The 27,188-nt window shown below is 41.0% G+C and overlaps 1 protein-coding gene across 1 annotated transcript; it reads right to left on the reverse strand.

The window, feature by feature from the left end:
* Nucleotides 1-16,950: 16,950 nt before the first annotated feature.
* TTR (transthyretin) lies at nt 16,951-23,919 on the reverse strand. The gene is made up of 4 exons (XM_032152585.2): nt 23,825-23,919; nt 22,771-22,901; nt 20,526-20,661; nt 16,951-17,201 (listed from the first exon to the last, which is right to left on the reverse strand). Exons 1-4 carry the CDS (start codon nt 23,891-23,893, stop codon nt 17,094-17,096), a joined length of 444 nt encoding a protein of 147 aa, XP_032008476.1. The 5' UTR covers nt 23,894-23,919; the 3' UTR covers nt 16,951-17,093.
* Between the last annotated feature and the right edge of the window lie 3,269 nt (nt 23,920-27,188).

The raw sequence follows: 27,188 nt of genomic DNA on the forward strand, positions 1-27,188 counted from the left end.
TATTATTTCTTACAACTGCATGTGAATCCACAATCATCTCAATTAAAAATTTATTTTAAAAAGAGGTTAATGGTCCTATATGAAAGATGACCAACTCCACTTACAGTAAGAGAGATGCAGATTTGAATTACTTGCAAGTATCAATTCTGACCTGTCAGATTGGCAAAAATCCAAATGTTTCATGAACACTGTTGATGAGGCTATGGAGAGTCTGGTATTGTCATACGTTGCTGGTCATACATTGCCTGGCATCGTCACCACCTCTGTGGAGAGAAAGTTGGCAAAATTACTAAAGCATTTACCTTTTGTCCCAGAAATCTTCTTTCAGGCATGTACCCTGAAGAAACATCTCTATAGATATGAAACAACAAATGTTCAAGTTTATGGACGCATTGTTTAGCAAAAGATTGGAAGCACCTGAATGTCTATCCAGAGAGGACTGGTTGAATAAGCTCTGTTTACGCACACAGTGGAGCACTTTGAAGCCATGTAAAGGGTGCTGGGGGGCATTAAAGTTTTAAACACACACACGCATTGACTTTTCTGTCCGCAGCCTGAAGGACGTCATTGCTTCTAAGTGAAAAGAATATGGCATTAATTTTATAGTATATTTTTATAAGGAAATAAAAGCTATCCAAATGCATATTAGGACTCATTGGGGAAAATGATGGAGTAATTTTTTAATAATGATTTTTAGTAGCTACTTATCTAAAAACTTCTTTTAAAAGTCATTTCCTGGGAGTAAATGTAATTTTTTTCCTCCAGGCCCAGAAGCTAAAGTATTTTAATTACTAATCTCACTGGGGGGAACAAATCGAGTAGAAATCATGAAATCACAGATCAAGACGGGAACTTTAAAGTCATCTAGTTTATTTCCCTTACTTTTTATTAGATATTAATAAAAACCAGAAGAAATATAAGGGAAATTTACCACCCCTTCACTGGGCGATTTTAACAGCCTTTTGGCTCCACTCATTCAGTCTCCCCCAGCCACAAGACTGCACTTGAGAAAGCATCGATCAGATCTGATCATTACCCTTCTTAACCTTCACCAGCTTCCCCATGACACACAAGCTCTTTAATTTCTTAGCATAACCCTTCAGTCTTCTGCCATTCTCTAGGAAATACCCGAGCCTCTAACTAAACCGAATTGGCTCATCTTTCTCTGAATATTGCCGTTTTGTCTCAAATCTTAGTCCCTCTGCAGTTTCTTCGCTCCAGGAATGGCTTTTTCCTAGTTATTTGCCTGCTTCCTCCTACTTAGCTTTTAAGAACTAACACAATTGTCCCCTTCTCTGTGAAGCCTCCAGGCCCGCAGGAATTACAACACATTTTTCTATTATGCTACCATAGCATTTTAAGTATTTCCATGGCAATGCTTTCCTCCTCCCTCTCTCCTTTCCTCTCTCTCTTCCACTCTTCCTCCTTCCTTTCTCTTTCCTCTCTCTCCCTTCTTTCCTTTTTCCCTCCCTCCCCCACCTTTCTCTTTTTCTTTCTTTAATCCCTCCTTCCCTTCCTTCCCTTCCCTCCCTTCCCTCCCTTTCCTCCCTTCACTCCTTTCCCTCCCCTCCCCTCCCTCCCTCCCTCCCTCCCTTCCTTCCTTCCTTCCTTCCTTCCTTCCTTCCTTCCTTCCTTCCTTCCTTCCTTCCCTTTCTCTCTTTTTTTCCTTCCTTCCTTCTTTCCATTGCTAAGAATATTCCTTGCCAACAGGCTCTGTGTCTCCATATACCTTTATAGCTCCAGCACCTGGAACAGAGTAGGTGCTCAATTAATGTAGGTTGAATGAATCAATACATCTATGCTGTTGTAGGCTGAATAATTGCCCCTCAGAGCTGTCCACATTCGAATTCTCAGAATCTGTGAATACGTTACCTTACATGATAAAAGGGATTTTGTATATGTGATTAAATTAAGGATCATGAACTGGGGAGATAATGTTGGATTTTTTAGGTGACCCAATATAATTACAAGGGTTCCTATAAGAAGGGGTCATAAACCAAGAAATGTAAGTTGCCTCTAGAAGCTGGAAAAGGCAGGGATATTGATTCTCCCCAAAGCATACAGAATGAACACAACCCTGCCAACATTTTAATTTTAGACTTCTGATCAGAAGTCTAAAATTACACCTCCAGAGGTGTAAGATGACCATTTTGTGTTGCTTTAAGCTACTGAATTTGTGGTAACTTGTTATGGTAACAATAGGAAACTAATACACATACCTATACAAATTAACAAGTCCCAGTCCCTTTGGACTATTAGACATACTTTATAAAATCATCTATTAAAGGACATAGACAATACACACAAAAAATAAAAGACATGGAGAAATGGCCACCTTCAGTAATTAAATGAAAGTTAAGATAATTATGAGATATAATGGTATGTCTGTTAAAGTGACAAAATATGAATAAGCAGCACTGGTAAGGCCGTAATGCCATAGAACTTATATTAATGTGTTCATATGCTAATATTACTCCAAACAGTAATAGAGCTCTTGAGAGCTTATCATGTACCATACATTGTTTTAAGTCCCTTGACATGTATTATGACAACTGGTTTCCAAAGTAACTCTCTGGAGTAGGTGCTATGATTATTCCCATTTTACAAATGGAAAAAGAAAAAACAAGGAAAGAAAGCTTATGTAATCTGTACAAGACAGTAACAAGATAATACTATTTGCGAGAATGGAGCCAAGAATTCTTCCCAAGTAGTTTGATACCCAAGGCCTTGCTTAGTCTAGGAGTTATATACTCCTAGAAATGTTAGGTCATTCACTTAATAATTCAAATTCAACAGAAGGAAAGAGCTGTGTGCTTTGTAAATCTTTTAATTGCAGCACTAATTACAAATACAAAAAACTAAGTTGAAACTAAGTATCTATCACCTTATGGGGGTGGCCTAATTATAGTATATAAACAAGATGGTAATTTTTTCAAAAAATGAAAATAATTATAAAGATTACAGAGAAACATGGGAAATTGGTTATGATAAAATCATTAAAGCATAAAAAATAATTTCACAGTTATGACTGCAACTTTAAACATTTTTTATAATCTATTAATAAAAAACATTCTACTTTGGTAAAACCATGGGTTACTATAATTTTAATTTCTTTAAATTAAATTATTTTCAAGAAGAGTATAATAAAATAATTACCTTTGAAAAAATTCTGACAATTTTATTCTCAATATATCATAGGATTGACTCTTTCAATTTAACATTATGTGTGAGGAGAAAGCCTATTTTAGATCTATTACTGATTTCTTTGTACTTCCTTTTATCTTACCGTAGAGAAGATGATGAATATTTTTATGGCTGTATCAGTTAAGACATTCTTGGTCATAAATAACGAAATAACTGAATCAAACTCACTTTAAAAAGGAAACTAGTTAATGTGGTGAACATTCCAGAAATAGTCAGTACTTCAGCCACTCAGCAGTGTCATCAAGACTGGCTTTCTCCCTTCCTGGAACTGCCCCCTCTCCCGAGGATGGCTCCCCTCGCAGTCCTAGGATGGCTGCCAGCACCTGCCAGGGCTGCCTTTGCCCAGGGACTTACCACATTTTTATCTATTCATTAAAGAGAAGCCCTGGGTTTCCCTGTGATTGAGCCATTTTAGATCCCTGCCATCCCTAAACCAAGTGCATGGCAAAGATGATGAGACTTCACTGCTTTAGACCAATGAGTTCCTCACTCCCACTCCCCTCCTCATGGAGCTATGGCTGAGATCATTTTCATTCCTACTCAGTGGGAGAAGAATGAATGGGATGGATGCTGGTGTTGTAGCTATAACGTCCATTATGGAGCATTTGTGAATTTCCCTTTTTTTGTGTTTACCTTTTTATAGACGAATCCCAGGCAAGGTGCTGACTCTCTGTGAGGGTCCCAAATCCCCATGTAGGATGCCCGTTCCCTGTGCAGGCCCCAACTACCCTAGCAATGCCTGGATCCAGGCAGTTTTCCCATCCCTTGCTGCTTCTCTGTGAAGAGGCCTAGAAGAGCAGAGGGTCTCTGTCTTTCAGCTCCCTCAACCAACACCTTCTTAGCAAGTTTTGGTTGTTGTTTTGAAAGAGGCAACCCCTGTTGTTTTGATTCTGGCCCTAGTCAGAAGGACACTTTAAATAGACTGGTTCTATTTTTAAATATTCTGAATGACTAAGTTGTTTAAATCAATCCACAGATGCAGAAACTGCCAGTCGATATTTGAACAAGGTTACCCCCAAGAGCTTGTAGTTTTCTAGTGTTTCCCAACAAAATGGTCAATTTCTCATATACTGGTGGGTCATGATGCCATTTCTCACATCTGAGCAAGAGGAAAAACAACACCTTCATAAAGCCCATGGGCTCAGGAAGGGTTCAGATGAGAGCTATTTGCCCACCTAGAGTCAAACCTCTCATTCCTTCCTTCCAAGAATGCTGCTCCATCCTGCTCAAATATTTATTGAGCACGGACTCTGTGCTAGGCACCGTCCTCCAGAGACTTGGAAATATATTCCCATATCTTTTCCAAATACACTTTCCTAATGAAGCCAAGAGTAGTGTTCACTGAGCTCAGCACAAGCCCTTCAGGCAGCAGCCCAGGCTCTGAGGTCAGTCTCAGCGTTCTCTCCTGAAGCCTGTTACTGTGCTTCCATACCATGTCTTATACCCAGTTCCACCACCTTCCGCCTCCTGGGGAGTGAAATTAATGGCAGCAACAGCAGGTAGGTGACTGCTGAGCCTGGAGGGAAGCTCCACACAAGTGTTGATTTAAGAAAGCCTGCGTGTGACCCGCCTCTCCTTCGGCACTTGCATTGATTGCCAAAGATGAATTACCATCTGCCTTGGCTTTAAATTAACTGGGGCAGTTCTAACCCAGAGAGAATGAGGAGCCAGGAAAATGGAATTGATTCTAAGCTTATTTCCATTTTGAAAGGCAGTAAGAAGATGTGATGGGGCTCAGGGAGGGGTGTGTTCTATGAAGTGTGAACTCAGAGGAAGGAACTGGCTGTAAAACTAAGTGTTTGGGTGGGAAATAAACATTCTTAGGAAATGCTGCCTCTGCTGTAGCTCAAAATGCGGTTAGAGGCATAACTACTCTAAATTTTCTTGTTTGACAGGTGCTATCAAAATGTTTCAGGAGGTATTCGTGATTTGTGATTAGGCTTTGTGATTTTTGTTTTCAGAAGATATCTCAATATTAGTGGTTTTTGTTTTCAGGTTGTGTGTGTGCATACCGTGCCAGCTTCGAAGCTATGAGATTGGAAACTGGCCTGATTACCCCAGGCTCAGTGTGGCTAAAATTGGACTCATTATCTCTGACTGCAAATCTGTTCTTCTGCCCGTATCCCTGAGCTCAGTTACTCTCTCATCCATTCACACGATTAGCCAGGATGGAAGCCTGAGGCTTCCTAGACTCCTCTAATTCTCTCACAGCCCACAACAAAGCTATCATCACTCTTCTGCTGATTTTCTATTCTAAATACCTCTATAGACATCAAGGAAAAGAAGGAAATATTTAAACATCCTGGTATCTGAGAAGTGGCCTCAATGTTATTACAAGCTAATCTGGCTCTCTCCTAGCTGAGCTGTGTTGATCCCTTGAACGTAGTCTCACAGAACATCAACACCAAACAAGGTTGCTCTGAGACCATGACAGCATAAGACAAAAACAAAAATCACTGTGAAACCCACAAAATACCAAATGTCACCCTCCCACTAAAATGAGTAACTGCTGCTGCTTTACAAATCATACCTTTATCTCTACTCTGGTCTGCCCTTCCTGTAGAAGTGCTTGAGATACCCAATCATAGAATTATCCCCAGTTCCTTAGACTCTCCCCAAAGTCACCCAACCAAAGCCCAGGTCCTCTAATAGGTTTTTTCTAACACCCTCTTAGTGAGATGCCCCATGGTTTCCCGTGGATTATGTTTTCTCTTGCTGGAAGGAGTAATAAACCCAACTGATTCAACCACATAGGTGTGTTCCTGGGGGATGTGGACTGTGTAGCAGATTGACACCATTCTCTCCTCTCCATTTCTAGTTAAATCCTGTTTTTTATCATCACCAGCCTTTATTATCATCAGCAACAACATCATGTGTAGTTTTCCAAGTTCCAATGTTCTTCCCCTCTCAGCCTTTTTCATGCTATCATGAGATTACCTCACCCACCAGTGGATTGTGTGAAACTTTTTGCTTATAAACTTTTTGTTTATCAAAAATGGGCCACAGAATATAATGTATTGACAACATAAACTCCTAGATATAACGCACTAAGACGAACACAATATCATTTCTATAATATTCTTACAAAAAATGCATAATCCCATTTCAATCACGAGAAAAACATCAGGCAAATCCAAATTGAGGGATATTCTCAAAATAACTGATCAGTACTCTTCAAAAATGTCAGTCGTGAAAGACAAGTGTGGTAAGTTGAATTGTGATCCCCCAAAACAGATAAACACATCCTAACCCCTAGTAACTCGGTGTGTGACCTTATTTGGAAGTAGGGCTGTTGCAGATGTAATTCATCAAGACAGAGTCATACATGTCACACACAAAAAAACAGATACTACATGATTCCACTTATGTGCAACTGAAGTAGTCAAATTTATAGAAACAGGAAAACGGAGGTTACCAGGGGCTGAGGGGAAGGGGTAAAGGCGAGTTGTTGTTTAATGGGTATAGAGTTTCAGATTTGCAAGATGACAAAGTCCCAGAAATCTGTTTCACTAGCATGTAAATATACATAACACTACTGAACTGTACACTGAAAAATTAAGATGGTAAATTTCTTGTTACATTTTAAAAAGTAGATATATACATATACATATGTATAAATATATATTGATTTTAAACGATGATATCACGCTGATTAGGGTGGCCTCTAGTCCAATATGGCTAGTGTCTTTATACAAAGATAGCCATGCGAAGGCAAAGACACACAAGGAGACTGCCCTGTGACAACAGAGGCAGAGACTGGAGTGATGTAGCTGCAAGCTCAGGAAGCTTTGAAGAGGCAAGGAAGAATTCTCCTCTACAGATTTCAGAGACAGCACAGCTCTGCCAACATTTTGAGTTTGGACTTCTGGCCTCTAGAACTGCGAGACAATAAATTCTTGTTGTTTTAAGCCACGCCGTTTGTTGTCACTTGTTACAGCAGCTCTAGAAAACTACTACAGCAAACAAAGACTGAGAAGCTGTTACAGGTTGGGTGAAACTAAAATGTATTTCTATCAGTGTTCTTTTCCTGATTTTGATAATTGCACTATGATCATGTAAGTGGTTAACATTAAGAGAAGTTTAGTAAAGAGCTCTATGTACTATTTTTTCTAACTTCTTTGAAAGGCTAAAACTAGTTCAAAATGAAAAATTAAATAAACACGGTGTCTTAGGCTCTTTGTGCTGCTATAACAAAGTACTTTAGGCTAGGTAACTTACAAAGAACAGAAATCTATTTTGTACAGTTCTGGGGACTATGAAGTCCAAGATCAAGGTGGCAGCTGGTTAGGGCCCAGTGTCTGCTTCCAAGATGGTACTTTGGTGTTGTGTCCTCCAAAAAGGGAGAGACACTGTGCCCTCACATTTTGGAAGGGGGAAGGGCAAGAGAGCTGAAACCTGTGTGAATTGTCTTTTACAAGGCCTTAATCACATTCCTGAGGGAGGAGTCCTTATGGCCTAATCACCTCTTTAAAGTTGCACCTCTTAATACAGGCATCCCCAGTCTGAAAATCTGAAATCTGAAATGCTCCAAAAGTCAGAACATTTGAGCTCCAACAGAATGCTCAAAGGAAATGCTGAGTGGAGCACTTTGGACTTCAAATTTTCGGGTTAGGGATGTTCAACCAATAATGCAAATACTCAGAAACTGGAAAAAAATCTGAAATCTGAAACACTTCTGGTCCCAAGTATTTTAAATAATGGTTATTCAAATAGTACCATCACATTGGCAACACCTGAATTTTGGACGGGATACAATCAAATCATAGCACATTGTATAGATTTTTTTAAAAATAAGAAACACTGATTTGGAATACTAATCTATACATGACGCATCTCTGCTTAAAAACCTGCGATTGATGTGGGAGAAATAACTCCTCTACGTTGCTTTCACTAACAAAGTGCCTGGCCTGACATACAAGGGACAAGGTTCATGAGCTATCCACATCCATCAGGTTGCCCTCTGCTCTCTCTCTGACTGGGTTCTCCAGCAGTACTGACCACACGTGCTCATTTCCATGCCTCTCCTATTTCACATGACTCCATTCATTTATTATATCGTCTCCAATAATTTCTCTTTTATCCTTAGGCAGCACCACTCCGCGGCTGCTTCTAACTCAGCTCTCAAAACACAGCCCTAGGCTCTGGGAAGGGAGAGGAGAAGATGACTAGAGAGAGAGACAAATACACTTAGAGGTAGGGACTAAGTGTGCCTCCTGGTTTTTTTTTTTAATGTTTACATCTAAAACAATAAGAAAAAATAGTCCTATCTCTGGCATTGCTTCCATCTCCAAAACTGCAGAATATCTGTTCTTATATCAGAAATGATTTTCCAGGCTTTAGCAATCTAGCTTCTTGAAATATCAGGATGGTTAATGGGAAAAAATCACTAATCAACTTCTATATGTGACCAGACCAATAATTTTTACCTGTAAAGTCTAGGTTCATAATCTCAGGGCATCCACTGATTTCAACGGGGATTCCTGGTTCCCTAGAGTATGTGGCAAAGGAGAACTTTTAGAAAAGGTAATTGTGAAATAGCCTCTCACATATAAATGTCCCATTCAAATATTATGTTTATTTGCGTGTGCCTTACACAGACATCATATGTAGCTTTTTGGTCTTATTAAAAAGGGCAGGGACATTTTATGAGAATGAATACCCTTCTTTTAAATGACGCTGTTGTTTAAACTCTCCCCCTCAATATTCACGCACATACCCACTCACACCGTTATAGAAAGGAGTTGTAACACAGAGGATATATGCAGTAGTGTGCTGGAATCAGCAACTAATGGCTTATTTTAAATTTTCAGAAATTTCATGAGCTGGTTTTTGAACTTAGCATTAACTTACATTCAAACAAAGGTAATAAATAGTCAAATCTTATTACTTGCTAACTACCTTACCTGTACTCTTGAGGCTGTTTCTATCTATTGTATCTGTATGGTAGAAATACTACACTAGACTACTGTATAACTCTTCCCAGCTGTGCATTTAGTGACGTCATGGTGGTAGTTTGAAATTGCCATGGTGAGATTGTTTTTACCATGAAAATTGGCAAACATTACAAACTTGAGCTAGCTTTTTTTCTCCAAAGAGCCGGTTAAACATTTACCGTCAACCATACCCACAGCACACACAGCTTCTTTACAAAGACTGACTTTATGTTTTCATATTGGGATACAAATGATTGATTCACAAGGTAGAAAGTCCACACAGGTAAATGGGATCAGAGCCTCATCATTCATCCCCCCGTAAGGCATTGGTTGCTTTTTAATCTACCTCATGATTTTTCCCCGAGGAATGCAAATCAAACCTCTTCCCATCACATATACATTTTAAGATCTGACATGCATTCCTTTTCCTGCATTTCCGTGTCTGCCTCCCTAGTGCAACGTCACATCACCTCAAAGCTTCATTGCTCCAAATGTGTCAGTATGATTCCTCTGCCTTCTCCCAATCAGTCCTATGATGTTCATTCCTACAAACTTAGTTTTCCTTTTTAAATTCATCCCCTCAAGCATTTATCCTTTGAGTCACAAATAATCCAATTACCTTCTTTAAGTTATTTTAAAACACACAGTTAAGTTATTATTGGCTGTAGTCACCCTGTTATACTATCAAACAGTAGGTCTTATTCATTCTTTCTGTTTTTTGTACCCATTAACCATCCCTGCCTCCCCCCCGCCCCCCACTGTCCTTTGCGGCCTCTGGTGACTATCCTTCTATTCTCTATGTTCATGAGTCCACTTGTTTTGATTTTTAGATTTCACAAATAAGTGAGAACATGCAATGTTTGTCTTTCTGCATCTGGCTTATTTCATTTAACATGATAATCTCCATTTCCATCCACCTTGTTCCAAATGACTGGATCTTATGGCTGAATAGTGATCTGTTGTGTATACGTACCACATTTTCTTTATCTATTCATCTGTTGATGGATACTTAGGTTGCTTCCAAATCTTGGATATTGTCAACAGGGCTGCAACAAACATAGGAGTGAGTGCAGATATCTCTTTGATATACTGATTTCCTTTCTTTTGGAGATGTTCCCAACAGTGGGATTGCTGGATCATGTGGTAGCTGAATTTCTAGCTTTTTGAGGAACCTCCAAACTGTCCTCTATAGTGGTTATAATAATTTACATTACCACTAACAGTGTACGAGGCTTCCATTTTCTCCACATTCTTTATTATTTATTTTTATTTTTTATTTCCATAGGTTTTTGGGGAACAGGTGGTATTTGGTACACGATTAAGTTCTTTAGGGATAATTTCTGAGATTTTGGTGCACCCATTACTAGAGCAGTATACACTGCACACAATTTGTAGTCTTATCCCTCACCCCACTCCCATCCATCCCCCCTCCCCAAGTCCTCAAAGTCCATTGTATCATTCTTATGCCTTTGAATCCTCACTGCTTAGCTCCCAGTTATGAGTGAGAGCATACGCTACTTGGTTTTCCATTCCTGAGTTACTTCACTGCGAATAATGGTCTCCAATTCCATCTGGGTTGCTGCAAATGCCATTATTTGTTTCCTTTTATATCATACTACTCAGCCATAAAAAGTATATATACATATATATAATGGAATACTACGTAGCCATAAAAAGTAGCTTTATTAATCAATGAGTGGATAAAGAAATTGTGGTATATATATATATCCACTCATTGATTGATGGGCATTTGGGCTGTTCCATATTTTTGCAATTGTGAGTAGTGCTGCCATAAACATGCGCGTGCAAGTGTCTTGTTCATATAATTACTTCTTTTCCTCTGTGTGGATAGATACCCAGTAGTGGGATTGCTGGATCAAATGGTAGTTCTCTTCTTTTTCTCCACATTCTTGCCAGCATTTGTTATTGACTGTTTTTTGTAATGTAAACCATGTTAACTGGACTGAGATGATATCTTATTGTAGTTTTGATTTGCATTTCTCTGATGATCAGTGATCAAATGTTGTTTTCTTAAACTCAACTTCCATCATGTTGCTCCCCTGCTCCAGAACCTCCAAGTCCTCCCTATTACCATACAAAGGGAACTTCAAAGGGTGGATGATAGTACAGTACCTGTATAAGTCAGGGTTCTCCAGAGAAACAGAACAAATACTGTGTGAGCATGTGTGTGTGTGTGTGTGTGTGTGTGTGTATTAGAGAGAGAGAGAGAGCGATGCTATACATATATCTGAATTAAACTTAGCTTTTCTGTCCATAGTTCCTTTTGGTATCAGCATACTTAATCTTATCTGTTGAAATCAACTCAGTTTGACTTCCAGTTTAATGCTCAGCCTTCTTTGTTTTTCCATGAATTCCATCCACCTTTTGGAGGCTATGGAGCATCTTGACATAAGGGGGAATGTGTTGTCTGGTCGCTGACTATCCTCTGTCCATGCTGCTTTGACTGAAATGTTTGTTTGCTCCCTTGGTCTGTAATTGCCTGATGCATTTTTCCTGCTGTGCATACAAAAGCAGCTCACTGAGACCATGGTATTACAGTAAAGCAAGAGTTTAATTAATGCAAGGCCAGCCATGTGGAAGAACTGGAGTTATTACTCAAATCAGTCTCCCCAAAGGCTTGGAGGTTAGGGGTTTTTAAAGGAACGTGTGGGCCAGATGTGGTGGCTCACATTTGTAATCCCAGCACTTTGGGAGGCCAAGGCAGAGGACTGCTTGAGCCCAGGAGTTTGAGACCAGCCAAGGCAACATAGTGAGACCCTGTCTCTATAAAACATTTTTAAATTAGCCAGGTGTGATGGTGCACACCTGAAGTCCCAGTTTCTCAGGAGACTGAGACTGGAGGATTGCTGGATCTCAGAAGTTTGAGGCTGCAGTGAGCCGTGATGGTGCCACTGCCCTCCAGCTTGGGCAACAGAGCAAAACCCTGTCTCAAAAACAAAACAAAACAAAACAAAAAACATAGTTTGGTGGGCAGGGGGCTAGGGAGTAGGGAATGTTGATTGGTTGGAGATGAAATCATAGGGGTGTGGAAAACGGTCCTTGTGCAATGAGTCAGCCTCTGGGTGGGGGCCACAGGACCAGTTGAGTCACAGTTGTGGGTTGAGGTGAAGTCCAAGTCAGTTGATTGTCAGAAGTGTAAAAGTCTGAAAAAAACCTTTTAAAAGGCCAATCTTAGGTTTTATAATGGTGATGTTATTTACAGGAGTAATTGGGGAAGTTGTAAATCTTGTGACCTCCAGAATAGTGAGTGGCTGGTTAGTGTTTAATTATGCCTGTATCTTAGCATAATTTAGGCACATCTCAAAATCCCAACCTTGTGCCCTTTTATTAGTTTTACAAAGGTGGTTTAGTTTGGGAAAAGCTATTATTATTCTTGCTTTAAGGTTAAACCAGAAAATAAATTCATCTCAAATTTAGCTTGGCCTATGCCCAGGAATGAGTGAGGTACAGCTTGAAGGTTAGAAGCAAGATGGAGCCAACTATGTCGGATTTTTATTCAATGTCTTTTTCAGGGCACATAGTTTCACCCATAACAACGGCCATGAAAGGACATAAGCAGAAGATACTAATACAGAACAACAAAGACCTAAAAGTGACTTTGTAAAAATCATGACCTGTGAATGTGACCTTATTTGGAAATAGTCTTCACAGATGTATTTAGTTAAGAGCAGGTAGTTAGGGTGGACCCTAATCCAGCATGACTGGGGTCCTTAGAAGAGGAAAATTTGGAAAAAGCCACAGGGAGAGCATCATGTGATGACAGAGGCAGATCATGGAGTGATGTGGCTGCAAGCCAAGGAATTCCAAAGATCAAGTGCCACCAACAGAAGCTAGGAAGAGGCAAGGAAGGATTCTCCCCTGCAAGTTTTGGGGGGAAGTATGTCCCAGAAAATACCTTAATTTCAGACTTCTATCCTCCAGAGCTGTGAGACAATACATTCCTGTTGTTTTAAGCCACTCTGTTTTGGATACTTTATTATCACAGCCCTAGGAAATGAATAAAGCCTCCTGCGGGGTTCTTCCAAATTTTGTCCTAGGTTTATATTCGTTGAAATCTTTGCCATTCTGAAAGTCAAAAATTACTTTTAATATTTAGCTCAACTTCTCTTTTTGCCTTGCAATACTGAACATATTGTCTCATGGTATTTGCCATTTGAACCTCTCATGTGGACTGCGTGTCCACCCACATCTGCCATCTTATACAGGGGGCCCATTTATTTAATGTCGATTCACTAGAACTCTGTGTATATTAAAGAGATTATGAATTGTATTTAAAAGATGGAATGTGTGGAGGAATAGTTGTCTAAGTTGCAGAAAACCACATCAGCTAAGATGTCTTGGTGGGAGTTAGTGAGATCATAGCAGAGAGGGAGATGGGAACTAGATTTTCAGAAGCAGAGAGTTGGAAACTCATGATGGAAAAAGTTGGAGGGGTAGGTTAGGTTCAGGTTAGAGAGCCACTGAATGCTAGGTTTGGAGGCTTGTTCTGGGATAAGAAAATAGATACATAAGGTCAAGCAATTTGCCCAAAGCCATCTGGGGAGCTTTGGAAAGCCCTGAAAAGCAGAGAAACTTCAATTTGCCAGAGTAGTTATTGAGTTCTCAATTAATTTAAATGGTGAGGAACTGCTCACCTAAAGCCTTGAAATGCCAATGAATGCTTATAAGAAAATCCTGCCAATATCCTGCTTCTAACATATCAACCTTGGTGGGCTCCAGCCAGCCCTACAATTGATTTCCATAAGATACCCCAAAAGATAAATGAGTATGTTAATTAATTCCATTCATAGCCTTCCCCACTAATCAGAAACACAGGCACCTCTTAATTCCCTAAAGCTGGAGGCATCTTCATCATGATATATCAGTTTTCCCCATGACCTCAAGAATAGGAATGTGGCCAACGATTTCATTCTATAATGAACAAATTTGGGGAAGGGGACTGTGATGGTTAATTTTATATTCAACTTGCTTAGGCCTATTTTTGGTCAAACACCAGCCTAGATGTTGCTGTGAAAGTATATTTTAGACGTGATTGACATTTAAGTCTGTAGACTTTGAGCAAAGTAGATGACCCTTCATAATGTGGGTGAGCCCCTTCCAATCACTTGACGGCCTTAAAAGAATAGACTCAGGCTCCTCCTCCTGACCCATGAGGAAAAAGGAATTCTGCTTCCGGATGAGATTGCAACATCAACCCTTCCCTGGGTTTCCTGCCTGTGGGCCTGCCCTGTAGATTTTAAACCTGCCAGCTCCCATAATTGCATGAACCAGTTCCTTTAAAAATACATGTATAGTTTCTTTTCTTTCAGACAGAGTCTTGCTGTGTTGCCCAGGCTGGAGTACAGTGGTTGCTCTCAGCTCACTGCAACCTCCACCCCCCAGGGTTCAAGCGATTCTCCTGCCTCAGCCTTCTGAGTAGGTGGGACTACAGGTGCCCGCCACCATGCCCGGCTAATTTTTGTGTTTTTAGTAGAGATGGGGTTTCACCATGTTGGCTAGGCTGGTCTTGAACTCCTGACCTCAAGTGATCTTCCTGCCTTGGCCCCCCAAAGTGCTGGGATTTCAAGCATGAGCCACCATGCCTGGCCACATGTATATAGTTTTAAACTGATTCATATTTTCAACCTGTTTTGATTATAAAAATCCATAGCTATTTAACAACATTCAAATGAATATGTAGCATTCTAAAAATAGGCAGGTTAGTGACCAATACAATCATGGTAGGTAATAGACTATACCTTATGAAATTGCCAATATTTGACCATTTAATCTATAAAAATGGCAATTTGCTATGGATTAACCAATATGCAAGGAACAAGGACTTGCTAACAACATTAATAGAATTGGAGACATTGATTTTGCTATGTATCTTGGGGAAAAGTGCATGTGAAAAAGTCCAAACCTATGCTGTATTCTCTTCAAGTTTTTTCCTCTCTCAACACAGCCAGTTAGAGGGTAGCAAGATTTGAGATTTGAATTTGGAGGAAAATAGAAAGACCACTCAGGTAGGTTTAGGCCTAAGCCATGTGTCTAACTAAGGTTCTCCTGGAGAATCCTGGTTGGAGATTATGGGCAAGTGGTAACTATTCTTGTCCCGGCCACATGACTGATGTCAAGGTTCCCTTCAATGGACCCATGTTGCTTTTAAGACAAATTCACAGCTGTAATCGGTGGCAGATAAAACCAACCTTCACTCCAGCCTCATGTCCCACCAGTCCCAACCCTACTGTGGTAGAGATGGTTGTTGGCCAACTCAGATTAGTGCTCCTCTTCCAGAACATAGAGTTAGTTGTTCTGGGAAATGGCTCCCAGCTAGGGGCCACATTTCTCAGCACATCTAGATGGGGGCATGTAACTAGCTCTGGCCAGTGGGAGATCAGTGGGACTCATGTGTGACACTTCAGCACAGAGGGGTCTAATACCATACTATGTTCCCTCAGTCTGCTGGCTAAATATCACCAGAGTGACCTTGAAGCCACAAGGCTAAATCGAACTGTCTCAAACAGTCACCATTAGAAGGAAAACCACCCTAAAGAGTCTCTAGAGCAAAGAGTTGTGCGTTGGACCTGGCACAAGTGAGACATAAACTTTTGCTTTGTTAAGCCCCTGAGATTTGGGGTTATTTGTGATAGCAGCATAACCCATCCCACCTCAGTACCTTTGCCCTTCAACATTCTGAATCGTCATCTGCTCTCTCAACTTATCAAATGGTTTCACTTGGCGGGCCTTGCAAACTGTATTCTCTCTACCTAGAATACCTTTTCCCTTGTCTATCTGACGAATTACCAACACTCAGATTAAGCGACACCTTTTCAGAGTCATTCCCTAATTTCTGTAGGGTGTTGGTTTCTTCCTCCTTCTTACCCTTGCTGTGCCTTGTACCATAGCCTCCTGCCAAACCATGATGAAACAGTTATGTTCTCAAAAGATTGTGAGTTCTTTAAATAAATGCAGGTACTGGGTCCTATTCTTTATGTTCAGATCACCTAAAATAGTGCCTGGTGCATGTGAGTTCTCCATACATGGATTTTGGATCAGCCTAAGTAAATTGGGTGTGTGGGGCCCCTGACCTGGCTGATTGCAGTGTGGATCTGGCCTGAACTGATCGGACGGCCTGAGTCGCTGCAGGTGTATCTTGTTAGAGCTCCCCTTCTATTAAATCAAAGAAATGCCCAGAATAGGGGCCAGGTGTAGTGGCTCATGCCTGTAATCCCAGCACTTTGGGAGGCTGAGGCAGGTGGATCATCTGAGGTCAGGAGTTTGTAGACCAGCCTAGCCAACATGGCAAAATCCCATCTCTACTAAAAATACAAAAATTAGCCAGGCGTGGTGGCATGTGCCTGTAATCCCAGTTACTTGGGAGGCTGAGGCAGGAGAATCGCTTGATCCCAGGAAGCAGAGGTTGCAGTGAGCTGAGATCATGCCACTGCATTCTAGCCTGGGCAACGGAGTGAGACTTTGTCTCAAAAAAGGAAAAAAAAAAAAAAAAAGAAAGAAAAAAGAAAAGAAATGCCCACAGTAAAGAAGTGGGCCCTTAGAATGTGTGTTTTGCTATTTGCTGAAGGTTACAGGAAAATAAGGCTTTCTCATTTAGAGAATGTGTCTTTTTAATGGCTGCAGATCATATTTAATACTTGCTTTGCTTGCAAGACATTGGAAATTTGGATCTCTCCTAGCGTTCTGCCCAGATACTTTCTAGAATTCCTTTGCTTCTTTGTAAAATTTTGATTCCCTTTTTTTTGGAAGGGACAATAAGGGAATGAAAAAAATCAAGTTAAAATGGAATGAAAAGTGCCTTTCACAGGAATGTTTTATTGTCTCTGCCTGGACTTCTAACATAGCTTATGAGGTGAAAACACTGCTTTAGTAAAAATGGAATACTCTTGGTTACATGAAATCCCATCCCTCGTCCTTCAGGTTCACTGGAGAAGTCCCTCATTCCTTGGGAGTGGTGACGACAGCCGTGGTGGAGTAGGAGTAGGGGCTCAGCAGGGCGGCGATGGTGTAGCGGCGGGGGCCAGAGTCGTTGGCTGTGAATACCACCTATGAGAGAAGACAGACAGATCCATTTCCACCAGAGCCCAAAAAATGTGACAGATGACACACATGACTGACCACTGGAAGTCCAGTGCCAACTTAGTTAATTTTATTCTTTTCTTTTTTGGAACAGTTTGAACAGAAGGAAAAAGCTCAAATATGCTGGCAAGCTAAGCCTTTGGAACCATGCACAGTCCTTAGAGCAGGAGTACAGAATCAGGTCTTGTTTTGCAAATTCACGCCGAAAGTCAGGATGGCCCTAGCTTGACTAAGGGAAATCCCAGAAAGCCTAAAGGCTGTATCTATTTTATTGGTTTTAGAAAAAAAAGGTGGGGAGAATGCAAAACTGCGTTGAGTCATTGAAGAGCTGCTGCAATAGTGGCTGCCAACCACAGACTTAGAGATTTAGCATTCTGGAGCTGGAAACATTCTTCCCATTTTACAGATGAGCAAACCAGACTTGAATTACTGTATTGCCCCAGTCTACATACTGATGGAACCACAGTAAGAAGGCAAGTCTCCTGTCTCCAAGCCCAGAGATTCCCCCACCCTACTATTCTTTGCATTTTCTAATATGAAGAAGAAAAGTATATTTTTATGTATAACAAGCAATGAAATGTGAAGTAAAAGCATTACAGGGCTCTATTTACAATACAGAGTGTGGAAGATCATGGTGGAATTTTGAAATATATATGCATGCACTAGAGCTCATTTGAGCTTTGTAACTGGGCAAATTGTGGATCAAAATGCTCTTCCAGATAGTCACACAGTTCTGTCAAATTCAGTGGAATATCTGCGACTCAGGTGCTGGGACAGCCTTGGTTCTCAGAGTGAGAGAAGTTGGGATAAATTGAGGTCAGGAAAGAGGTAGAAGACAGTAAAGGCGTGTTAAATTTGATTTATTTTGTATACGGGCCTTGGGTTGAGGTTTGGACACACTCTGCATAAATACGTTTTGTTCCAAATATGGGAAAAAGAAACCCGGATTACTTAGGGATAGAAGGAAAAAAGGATCTGAGTGAGCCATACCAAAAACAAAAATAATATTGGGGCAAGAGGAAGTGAGAATCACCTAAGAATCTCTTAAGAAGAAAGGGCTCCCCTTAAGGCCAATTCCCTAGAATCGACTAATAAAAATGTCTTTTGTCTTATGGTGACATTGACCTTCAACCCACTTGATTCTTCTTAAAAATTGTAAGAGGCATAATCTGTAATCAAAAATCAATGAAGTAGCTGGGCATGGTGGCTCACACCTGTAATCCCAGCACTTTGGGAGGCTGAGGCGAGTGAATCACCTGAGGTCTAGAGTTCGAGACCAGCCTGGCCAAGATGGTGAAACCCTGTCTCTACGAAAAATACAAAAATTAGCCTGGTGTGGTGGCTCACACCTGTAGTCCCGGCTACTCGGAAGGCTAAGGCAGGAGAATTGCTTGAACCTGGGAGGCAGAGGTTGCAGTGAGCTGAGATTGCACCACTGCATTCCAGCCTGGGTGACGGAGAAAAACTCCGTCTCAAAAAAAAAAGGAAAAAAAAAATCCATGAAGTGAAGAGGCCTAAGAGCTCCTAATAAAAGTTTCCAATTTCCCTTGGTAAATCTAATATGACCACCTGGGTCACTGGCCAAGGTAGAGATGACCAGTTCTGAAGGAGGCATTTATCAGAAGAAGCTGCATGAAGCCCACCATGCACTCGTCACCAAAGTGAGGCATTGGGACTCATCTCTCACTGCTCGCTCTCTCTTGTTCTCCATATTTATCTGGGCTTCAAGCTGGGCTGACGGTCCTGCCTAATCTGTTTTACTTCGGTCCTTTCCCCTCCATTCCAAGGGTAGGGATGTATTTTCATTTCTGAATCTCCAGTATCTAGCAGAGTGTTCCACACATAGAATGCTTTTTTTTTTTTTTAATGTTTGTTGAATGAATACTGCAAGAGTGAAGAGCAGACAAGGAAGCTAAGATCTAATGAAAGAGAACAACATGTGGGCAGTATGTCAATGAACCTTTTTAGATGGTTCCCATCAGGCTGAGACCCACGTCTTAGGCAAACAACGGTCTCAGGTAGGCAGATCTATTACTCAAAGGTAAGGGCTGAGACTCTAGGGGCAATGTCTTGTGCTGGGCACCGCTGAAACCCTGCTCCTGCCCTGACTGGGGTCTGTGTCTTGCTGCCTGGCTGAGGGGTAGTCAGGGACATGCTCCTTGGTAGATGGGGCTCCCTTGTTGACTTGTGGGCCCCAGAAGTCAAACAAGCCCCTATTATTTCACTGGTAACATTGTCTAATAAAGGAACCACTTTATAGCAATTGAAAGTCTCATCCATGACTAAGCCAGAGAATAGTTCCCTTTCATGCCGAGCTATTTTTGATGGAATTAGTTGATCTTTAACTCTGACCAACATGTCTGGATTCTATTTCCATGACAGCCATCTGTTTCAAATGACTTAAGAAATTAAGGAGAAGGCAGGGGGATTGGGTCCACGTATAACTGTTTGAAGACCCTCGCCATAGGCAGGGGAACAGAGCACATTACAAATGTGGCTTTTCTTTTTTTAAGCTTGGCTTTTCACAAGGGAAAAAGTTTCCTGGGGCATAACGCGAGGCATAGCAGAACTGAGGGCAAACCCAGCCTGGGCCTTAATTGTAAACATTTCTACGTGTGTATTTCCCAGCCTTGTGACCTTTGACAAGTTATTTGACTTCCTGGTGCCTCATTTTCTTCATCTGTAAGATGGGGATAATAATAGGACTGACCTCAGTGGCTTATTCCTGAGGATTAAGTAGGTTAAAGATGGAAAACACTTATAATTGTGTCTGCCACATGGTGTATGCTTGGTAAATGTTATCTATTGTGTTGCCATTATTACTTTGATTTTATTGTCTCTATAGGTATGTGTTGCCAAGAATCACTTGTCCAAACCTCCGAGGAGCCAGATATGTTTTGGAATGAAGAATGTTACGGGTTTTCGAGAAATAAAATGGTGCATCTCTTGTTACATACACTCTACGTGGGGTCTGGAGGGCTGCCTCATAAACTATTATTTCAACAGAAAATACATCAATATTCATATAAAGTGGAATGAATAGACTATGAATAGTGTCATGTAAGTTCAAGTCATGTTACTAAGTGGGTTTTCATCAAAGTCAAAAAGAAATTTGCTTCTCAGAGTGCTGTGGATTTTTTCTTGTATAATAGGAAAGGGAACCTTCAGTCATTCATCACCTTCCTTAGGACATTTCTGTGGTACACTAAGTAAAAGTGTGCATTTCCTGGGATGCCAAAAGCAAAAACCAAACCCAAAACCAAAACAACCCTCGAAGGTCTGTATACTCACCTCTGCATGCTCATGGAATGGGGAGATGCCAAGTGCCTTCCAGTAAGATTTGGTGTCTATTTCCACTTTGTATATCCCTTCTACAAATTCCTCCTCAGTTGTGAGCCCATGAAGCTCTCCAGTCTCACTGGTTTTCCTATAAGGTGTGAAAGTCTGGGTTAAGTTAGGCATGGAGGAAACAAATGGCATGGCAAAGTAATACCCTCTGCCCCCGGACTAACACACATAAACATATTATATATATTTCCCCTCAACTAAGTCAGAAATAGGGAAAACTCATAACTGAAATCAAATGGCAAAAAGTTTGTAAAAACTTTTTGAAACGCTCACTGTAGATTTTTTTCTCTGATAAGAAGAGAATGTAGGTATAATTTTTTTTTTTTTTGAGACAGGGTTTTACTCTTGTCACCCAGACTGGAGTGCAATGGCACAATCTCAGCTCACTGCAACCTCCGCCTCCTAGATTCAAGGGATTCTCCAGCCTCGGCCTCCTGATTAGCTGGGATTACAGGTGCCTGCCACAATGCCTGGCTAATTTTTGTATTTTTCATAAAGATGGAGTTTTGCCATGTTGGCCAGGCTGGTCTTGAACTCCTGACTTCAGATGATATGCCCACTTCGGCATCCCAAAGTGCTGGGATTACAGGCGTGAGCCACCGGGCCCAGCGGGTATAATGTTTACTTAAGAAAGAGTCCTTGTGATTCAAGATTGATGATCTGTCTGTAGTTAATTTGGATCACCCAAAATTAAATGGCCACAGCTGTTCTAACTCTGCACTTCTCCAGGACAGCAGGATCTCGCTCCTCTCCCTTGTGGTGTGAGGATACCTTTGAGAGCACCACCAGGGAGTATCATTTGCACACACAGTGGAAAACCTAAACTAGGAAGAAGAACCTGTATCTGACTCTTTTCCCTTTTATATATTTAATCTCTCTGATAACTCTTTGCCAGCAACAAACACTAGGCAACTTCTATTTCCATGTAAGTACCAGCTCCATAGTTGAATGTTGGAAATTGCTTCCCATTAGACTGCAACAGCTACGATAGATAAAAATCGCAGTTGTCTTTACTGACTCTGATTATGCCCCTCCTCCTTTCTTCTTTTCACTTCTTTTTTTTTTGTCCTGGTGCAAGGAAAAAGATTCACAACAACATCGGAATATTTTTGGTGTCCATTCTGTCTCTCCCTTAGAATAGTCCCGTAACCACTTTTCATGTTATGCTTGGCATTTTATATAAACATAAATGAATTACCAAATAAAAAGCCAGTTAAAATCAGACCTAAGAAAATGATCTTCCCAATAATGGTTGAAGAATCATGTGGTTCTTGGGGTTCAATTAAAACCCAACAGAAATTCTTCTCTGAGGAGACGTAAACACTTAACAGTTCCTCTTCTGCTGGGTGCAAAGGGTCTCCTGATTGCTCTGTCTTCCGGTCACTTTGCTTAGGTTTATTAATATGTATTTTCCTTGAAGTTTTTGCTAGTGCAGGTAGAAAAACTCCATGAAAATTGTGAACTGGCTAATGAAGGTGAGAAGTCACTCTTGCACATGAAGTTGGGTGATCCTGGGATTAGTCTGGGGCTGTACTTTACCTCATGGATCCATCTCTTCTGTCTTTTTTTTTTTTTTTAACCGAGCTTGACAGCCCCCAGCCTTGCATACAGTAGGTGCCCCAAAGTGTTCATTAGGCAAAAGTCCTGGGTTTTGGGTGATCCAAATTAACTACAGACAGATGCCTAGTTAATAATATTTCTGAATTCCATTCCTTTTGTTAATGGGTTAATACACATTGTACCTCTTTCCTAAAATTCTAAGACAAGGACTCTCAGCTTTGTTGTTACCCAGGGACACCAGGGAATCTGTGAAACTCCTAAAATCACATATACGGTTTTGTATGTGTGTGTATCTGCGCATTTTTTCTGGGCATAGAATCTTTACTTTTCATCACCTGCATAAAGTGGTCTGTGACCCAAAAGGGTTGCAAACCACAGCTAGAGGAGAGGAGTTCTGATTCCTTCTTTTCTCTACTGTCTGCCCCTAAATGATGCTCAGGTTCCTGGTCACTTCCTAGCTAAGCAAAACAAAAAGAGGGCATCCTTCAGAGGGCATACTTGACCTCTGCCCACATTTTTCAATCTACTTGTCAATTCTTTAGCAGATGATGTGAGCTTCTCTCTACCAAGTGAGGGGCAAACGGGAAGATAAAACCAAGTCCTGTGGGAGAGTTCTTTGGCAACTTACCCAGAGGCAAATGGCTCCCAGGTCTCATCAGCAGCCTTTTTGAACACATTCACAGCCACATTGATGGCAGGACTGCCTCGGACAGCATCTAGAACTTTGACCATCAGAGGACACTTGGATTCACCAGTGCCCTGGGTGTAGAGAAGACACGTGAGAAGTTAACAAAATTGATCAGAGTGAAAGGATTTATTCTTTATGGTGTTAGAAATCTGGAGCGAAACAAGAATCACACACTGATCCCATTATCAGGAATGTAAGTGTTGACAATTAATGAGCTTCCCTACTCAGTATAACACAGACATAATTGTTTCCAAAGCAAGAATGGTTTCTGCCTCCAGACACATTGCTATCAACCAGGGATGTGTATAATGAATTTTAAGGGAGAAAATAGGCCCCCTGAGAACAGTTGCTTTGTTAAACTTCTTCATTTGAGTGGAATTACTGAAAAGATACAATGTACCATACATAGGACCAAACAGTTTTTCCTGAGATCATTTTAGTTGTTGCTATAGTCACTTCCTCTTACCAGTTGTTATAAAAGAATGTCAGACTACATCCAGACCCATTTTATAGTATTAGTTAATTCTTCTAGAGGATTTAAGAATTAGATATCTGACTAGAATATTGTTCACTAAGCCTTTTAAAGATTAATCAATAAATACATTTTGATTAACTACAGGGCCAGAATATAATCTCCTGCAGTTTGCCCCCCAAATATATTTTATAAAGGGATACTTTTCTGAAAATTCAGTATTGACATCTTCCTTAATATCATATCTTTATTTCTATCATCTGTCTGAGGAAATAGAGCTACCAGGCATTACAAATCCAATGTACCAAAGTAATGAGGTAGAATACTCAGAGTTCAAGTCCCAGCTCAGTAAGCTCAGCGGAACTTCATTCTTTTTGAAGTTGGAATTGATGATATTAAAAATAGATGCTGGGTACCCTTGCCCTAGTAACAAAAGCTGGTTGGCAAAGCTGGAAGGAGTCGCTTCTACTTCATTTAGCGTGAATCTTAAATGTAGAAACGGGATGTCACGGAAACACTCACCGTAGGGCCAGCCTCAGACACAAATACCAGTCCAGCGAGGCAGAGGAGGAGCAGACGATGAGAAGCCATCCTGCCAAGAACGAGTGGACTTCTGTGATGGCTGCTCCCAGCCTGGGGCTTTTATACTCACTTCGCCTGAGCTAGGCTGCTTATCCCTGCCAATCTGACTGCAAACCTGCTGATTCTGATTATTGACTTAGTCAACAAAGAGAGAATAAGTAACCCATACAAATATGAACCTTGTCTAGAGAGATTAGAGCATCGGAACATTAGCTCTATGAAATATTCTTAATAGGTCATTTGACCAGTTAGGTCACCAAAACAAAACAAAAATAGTCTTCTCCCTGTGTGACTGCGTGAACTAACATTCTTGGGGGTAATTTTTTCCTCCCTCACGTATTTCTATGCATGTTTTCCATTTTTATACATTTTTTATCTTTCATTTTAGATGCAAGATTTTAGACAGATGCAAGTTATAATAATGTATTTCATGTTGAATGACATTTAGCTGCACAGGCTTAAATATAGTGCATTAGAAAATGTTTGCACTTGATGGATCCATGGGTCAACAAGGAAAAACCCTTGGCAGTGCTCACCTTTTTAAAAGCTCACATTTTAGCCAAACTAAGTCATTTGGAAGCTTTGCTTAGTCAGCAGTTTCTCCACAATGTGTGTGTGCATGTGTGTGTGTGTGTGTGTGTTCTGCCCAGATAAAGTCCACTTAAATCTAACACAGAATGGCGTCTTCCCTCCCTCCCTCCCTCCCTCCCTCCCTCCCTCCCTTCCTTCTTTCCTTCCTTCCTTCCTTCCTTCCTTCCTTCCTTCCTTTTATCCTTCCTTTTTTTTTCTTTTTTTTTGACAGGGTCTCACTCCAACGCCCTGGCTCGAGTGCAGTGACATGATCACAGCTCACTGCAGCCTTGACCTCCCGGGCTCAGGTCATCCTCCCACCTCAGCCTGTTGCCCAGGCTGGTCTCGAACTCCTGGGCTCAAACGATCCGCCCGCCTTGGCCTTCCAAAATGCTGGGATTACACGTGTGAGCCACTGAGCTGGGCCAGAATGGTATATTTCAACCTGGCATTGATGACCCTGAAATACAGAGAACCAAATCTTCTTTACTGACTCTCCTGCATTGGGCATGCAGGAACAAGGCTGACAGCTGGTTTTTGACAGAACGAAACTTGCTGGAAGAAAGTAGAGATGACTGTGAGAACCAGAAGCCATGATTGACAACAGATTCCTTTCCTCCTGGCCGACTTATTAATACAAGTCCAGAAATTATGATGATTTGATGATTCATTAATCACGTACAAAATCCTCTGTGTGTGTGTGTGTGTGTCTGTGTGCGTGTGTGCGTGTGTGTGTGCACACTAGCATGCGTGGCTTTGTTCGTGGATAAACTAAGGCAGGTTTTTGTCCTTATAAGAAAAATATGTAGAAAACATAGAGAAGACAAATATTTTGGACAAATACATGCCAAGAGCAAGTCTGGTTTGGAGGACTTGAAGAAGTGAAGGAACATTCCCATAACTAATAGAGTCAGATTAGAAAAAATTCAACAAGAAATTGTGAAGCACAGGAGCTTACAGGGAGTAGTGGAAGGAACAGAAAGGCTTTTCAGGAACATGGGAATGTGCAGGAGAGGACTCCGGAAGGTGGGTTGACCCTTCACAGCAATGAGCAAACATAGTTGAGACCATAACTAGGAATGGAGTCTTAGACCCTTAGAGTTTGACTAGGAAGCAGCAGCAGAAAGACTTTTGCATTTGGAGTTGGATGACCAGAGTCATTCGATCCCAGTTTTGCTGCCCCGTTTCCCGGATGACCTTCTATGAGTTATTTACTATCTCAGATACTTGGCCAACTCTTTTGTAAAATAGAAATACCTACTTTTCTACTTCAAAGGACTGTTCTAATCACCTTTAATATAAGAGGATGTACAAGCCTTTTGTAAGCTGTGAACTACTATCTTGCTGTAAAAGCATAACTAATAGAATTTGGTTCAACATCTCTGCCTCAGGAGAAAATCCTTTCTCAAATAACATCTTTCATATATTGTCATCCAATATCCTCTTGATAATTTCCTGTTGCTCAGAACCTGGATAGAGAGCCTTTTCTCTGGCTATGAATCATAAATATTTGGAAGTTCTTTCATAACCCAAGCAAAATCTACTATGCACGTGTTTCAGCACTGTACCCTGTTGAAACTAAGAATCATCTCTTGTAGACCCTGTGAACTGGCAACCTGGGCTGCCATCAGCCCATAGATATGTTATACTTGGGCTGCACAGAGTCTCTTTAAACATTTTGTAATAGTTGCCAAAATTAAATATTGAGACATGCTGCATAAAAATTTGGATTTCTTGCTTCTCTTAAGAAATAAAAAATGTTGGCAGCTTTAGGCCCACATTTACACATGACAGTGATCATCAGAACGTCACTCTCAAACATCACGACTCCCCAGGCCTCCCTGCCAACGCTGAGGCTACGTGATTCTCTAGTGGCATATCATGCTTGAGCTTTTATCTTTTCTTGCACATGGCCCGTTTCTTTCATCTGTGTTTCTGCCCAGCCTTTTGAAAAACTGAGTTTGTGATTGCTGGTCTTCCAATAGCCATGTAAGTAGTATTTTCTTTTTGCCAAACAGACATTCCCACTTCTGTGAATGAATCTTGTTTAGACATAGTTTCTAAGATCCTCAGCATCCTGAACTTCCTTTTCTGGCATACTCCCCTTGGTCAAAGTTTCTCTTCAAACGTGATGCTCTGAACAAGACACAGTCCCTGAAGTAGATCAGGCCACAGGATGTTGAGACTGTTGCCTCCCTTGGCAAAGGCACTTTAGTGCAAATGTTGTACCCAGAATCCATCTGTAACTGTAGTAACTGTGACCCTCCCTTCATCATAACACTACCCACTGTGATCTGTTGGTCACAATAATCTAAAATGACCTATATTATCTGTCATCCTGTGCTTTGATCATTTATGAATTTTAACCCAAATATGAGACCCTGTGTTTGTATCTGATATACCTCATCCTGTTAGTTTCAACCCACCACTTGATCCTTGATATGGTTAGCCTTTTTGTCCCCACCTAAATCTCATCTTGAATTGTAACCCTCGTAATCCTCATGTGTCAAGGGAAAGACCAGGTGGAGGTAATTGAATCATGGGGCGTGGTTCCCTCATGCTGTTCTTGTGATAGTGAGTGAGTTCTCACAGGTTCTAGTGGTTTTACAAGGGGCTCTTCCCCCTTTCCTTGGCACTTCTTCCTGCCGCCTTGTGAGGAAGATGCTTTGCTTCCCCTTCATCTTCTACCATGATTGTAAGTTTCCTGAGGCCTCCCCAGTTATGCTGAACTGTG

Source organism: Hylobates moloch, unplaced genomic scaffold (genome assembly GCF_009828535.3).
Source record: "Hylobates moloch isolate HMO894 unplaced genomic scaffold, HMol_V3 SCAFFOLD_5, whole genome shotgun sequence".
NCBI classification, from domain to species: Eukaryota; Metazoa; Chordata; class Mammalia; order Primates; family Hylobatidae; genus Hylobates; species Hylobates moloch.

Coding starts and splice junctions, on each gene's coding strand:
- TTR (XM_032152585.2), bottom strand. CDS start 23,893: ATGGCTTCTCATCGTCTGCTCCTCCTCTGCCTCGCTGGACTGGTATTT. Junction 20,662..22,770: donor TGGGAGCCATTTGCCTCTGG/GTAAGTTGCCAA, acceptor CACACCTTATAG/GAAAACCAGTGAGACTGGAG. Junction 17,202..20,525: donor CATTCCATGAGCATGCAGAG/GTGAGTATACAG, acceptor CTTCTCTCATAG/GTGGTATTCACAGCCAACGA.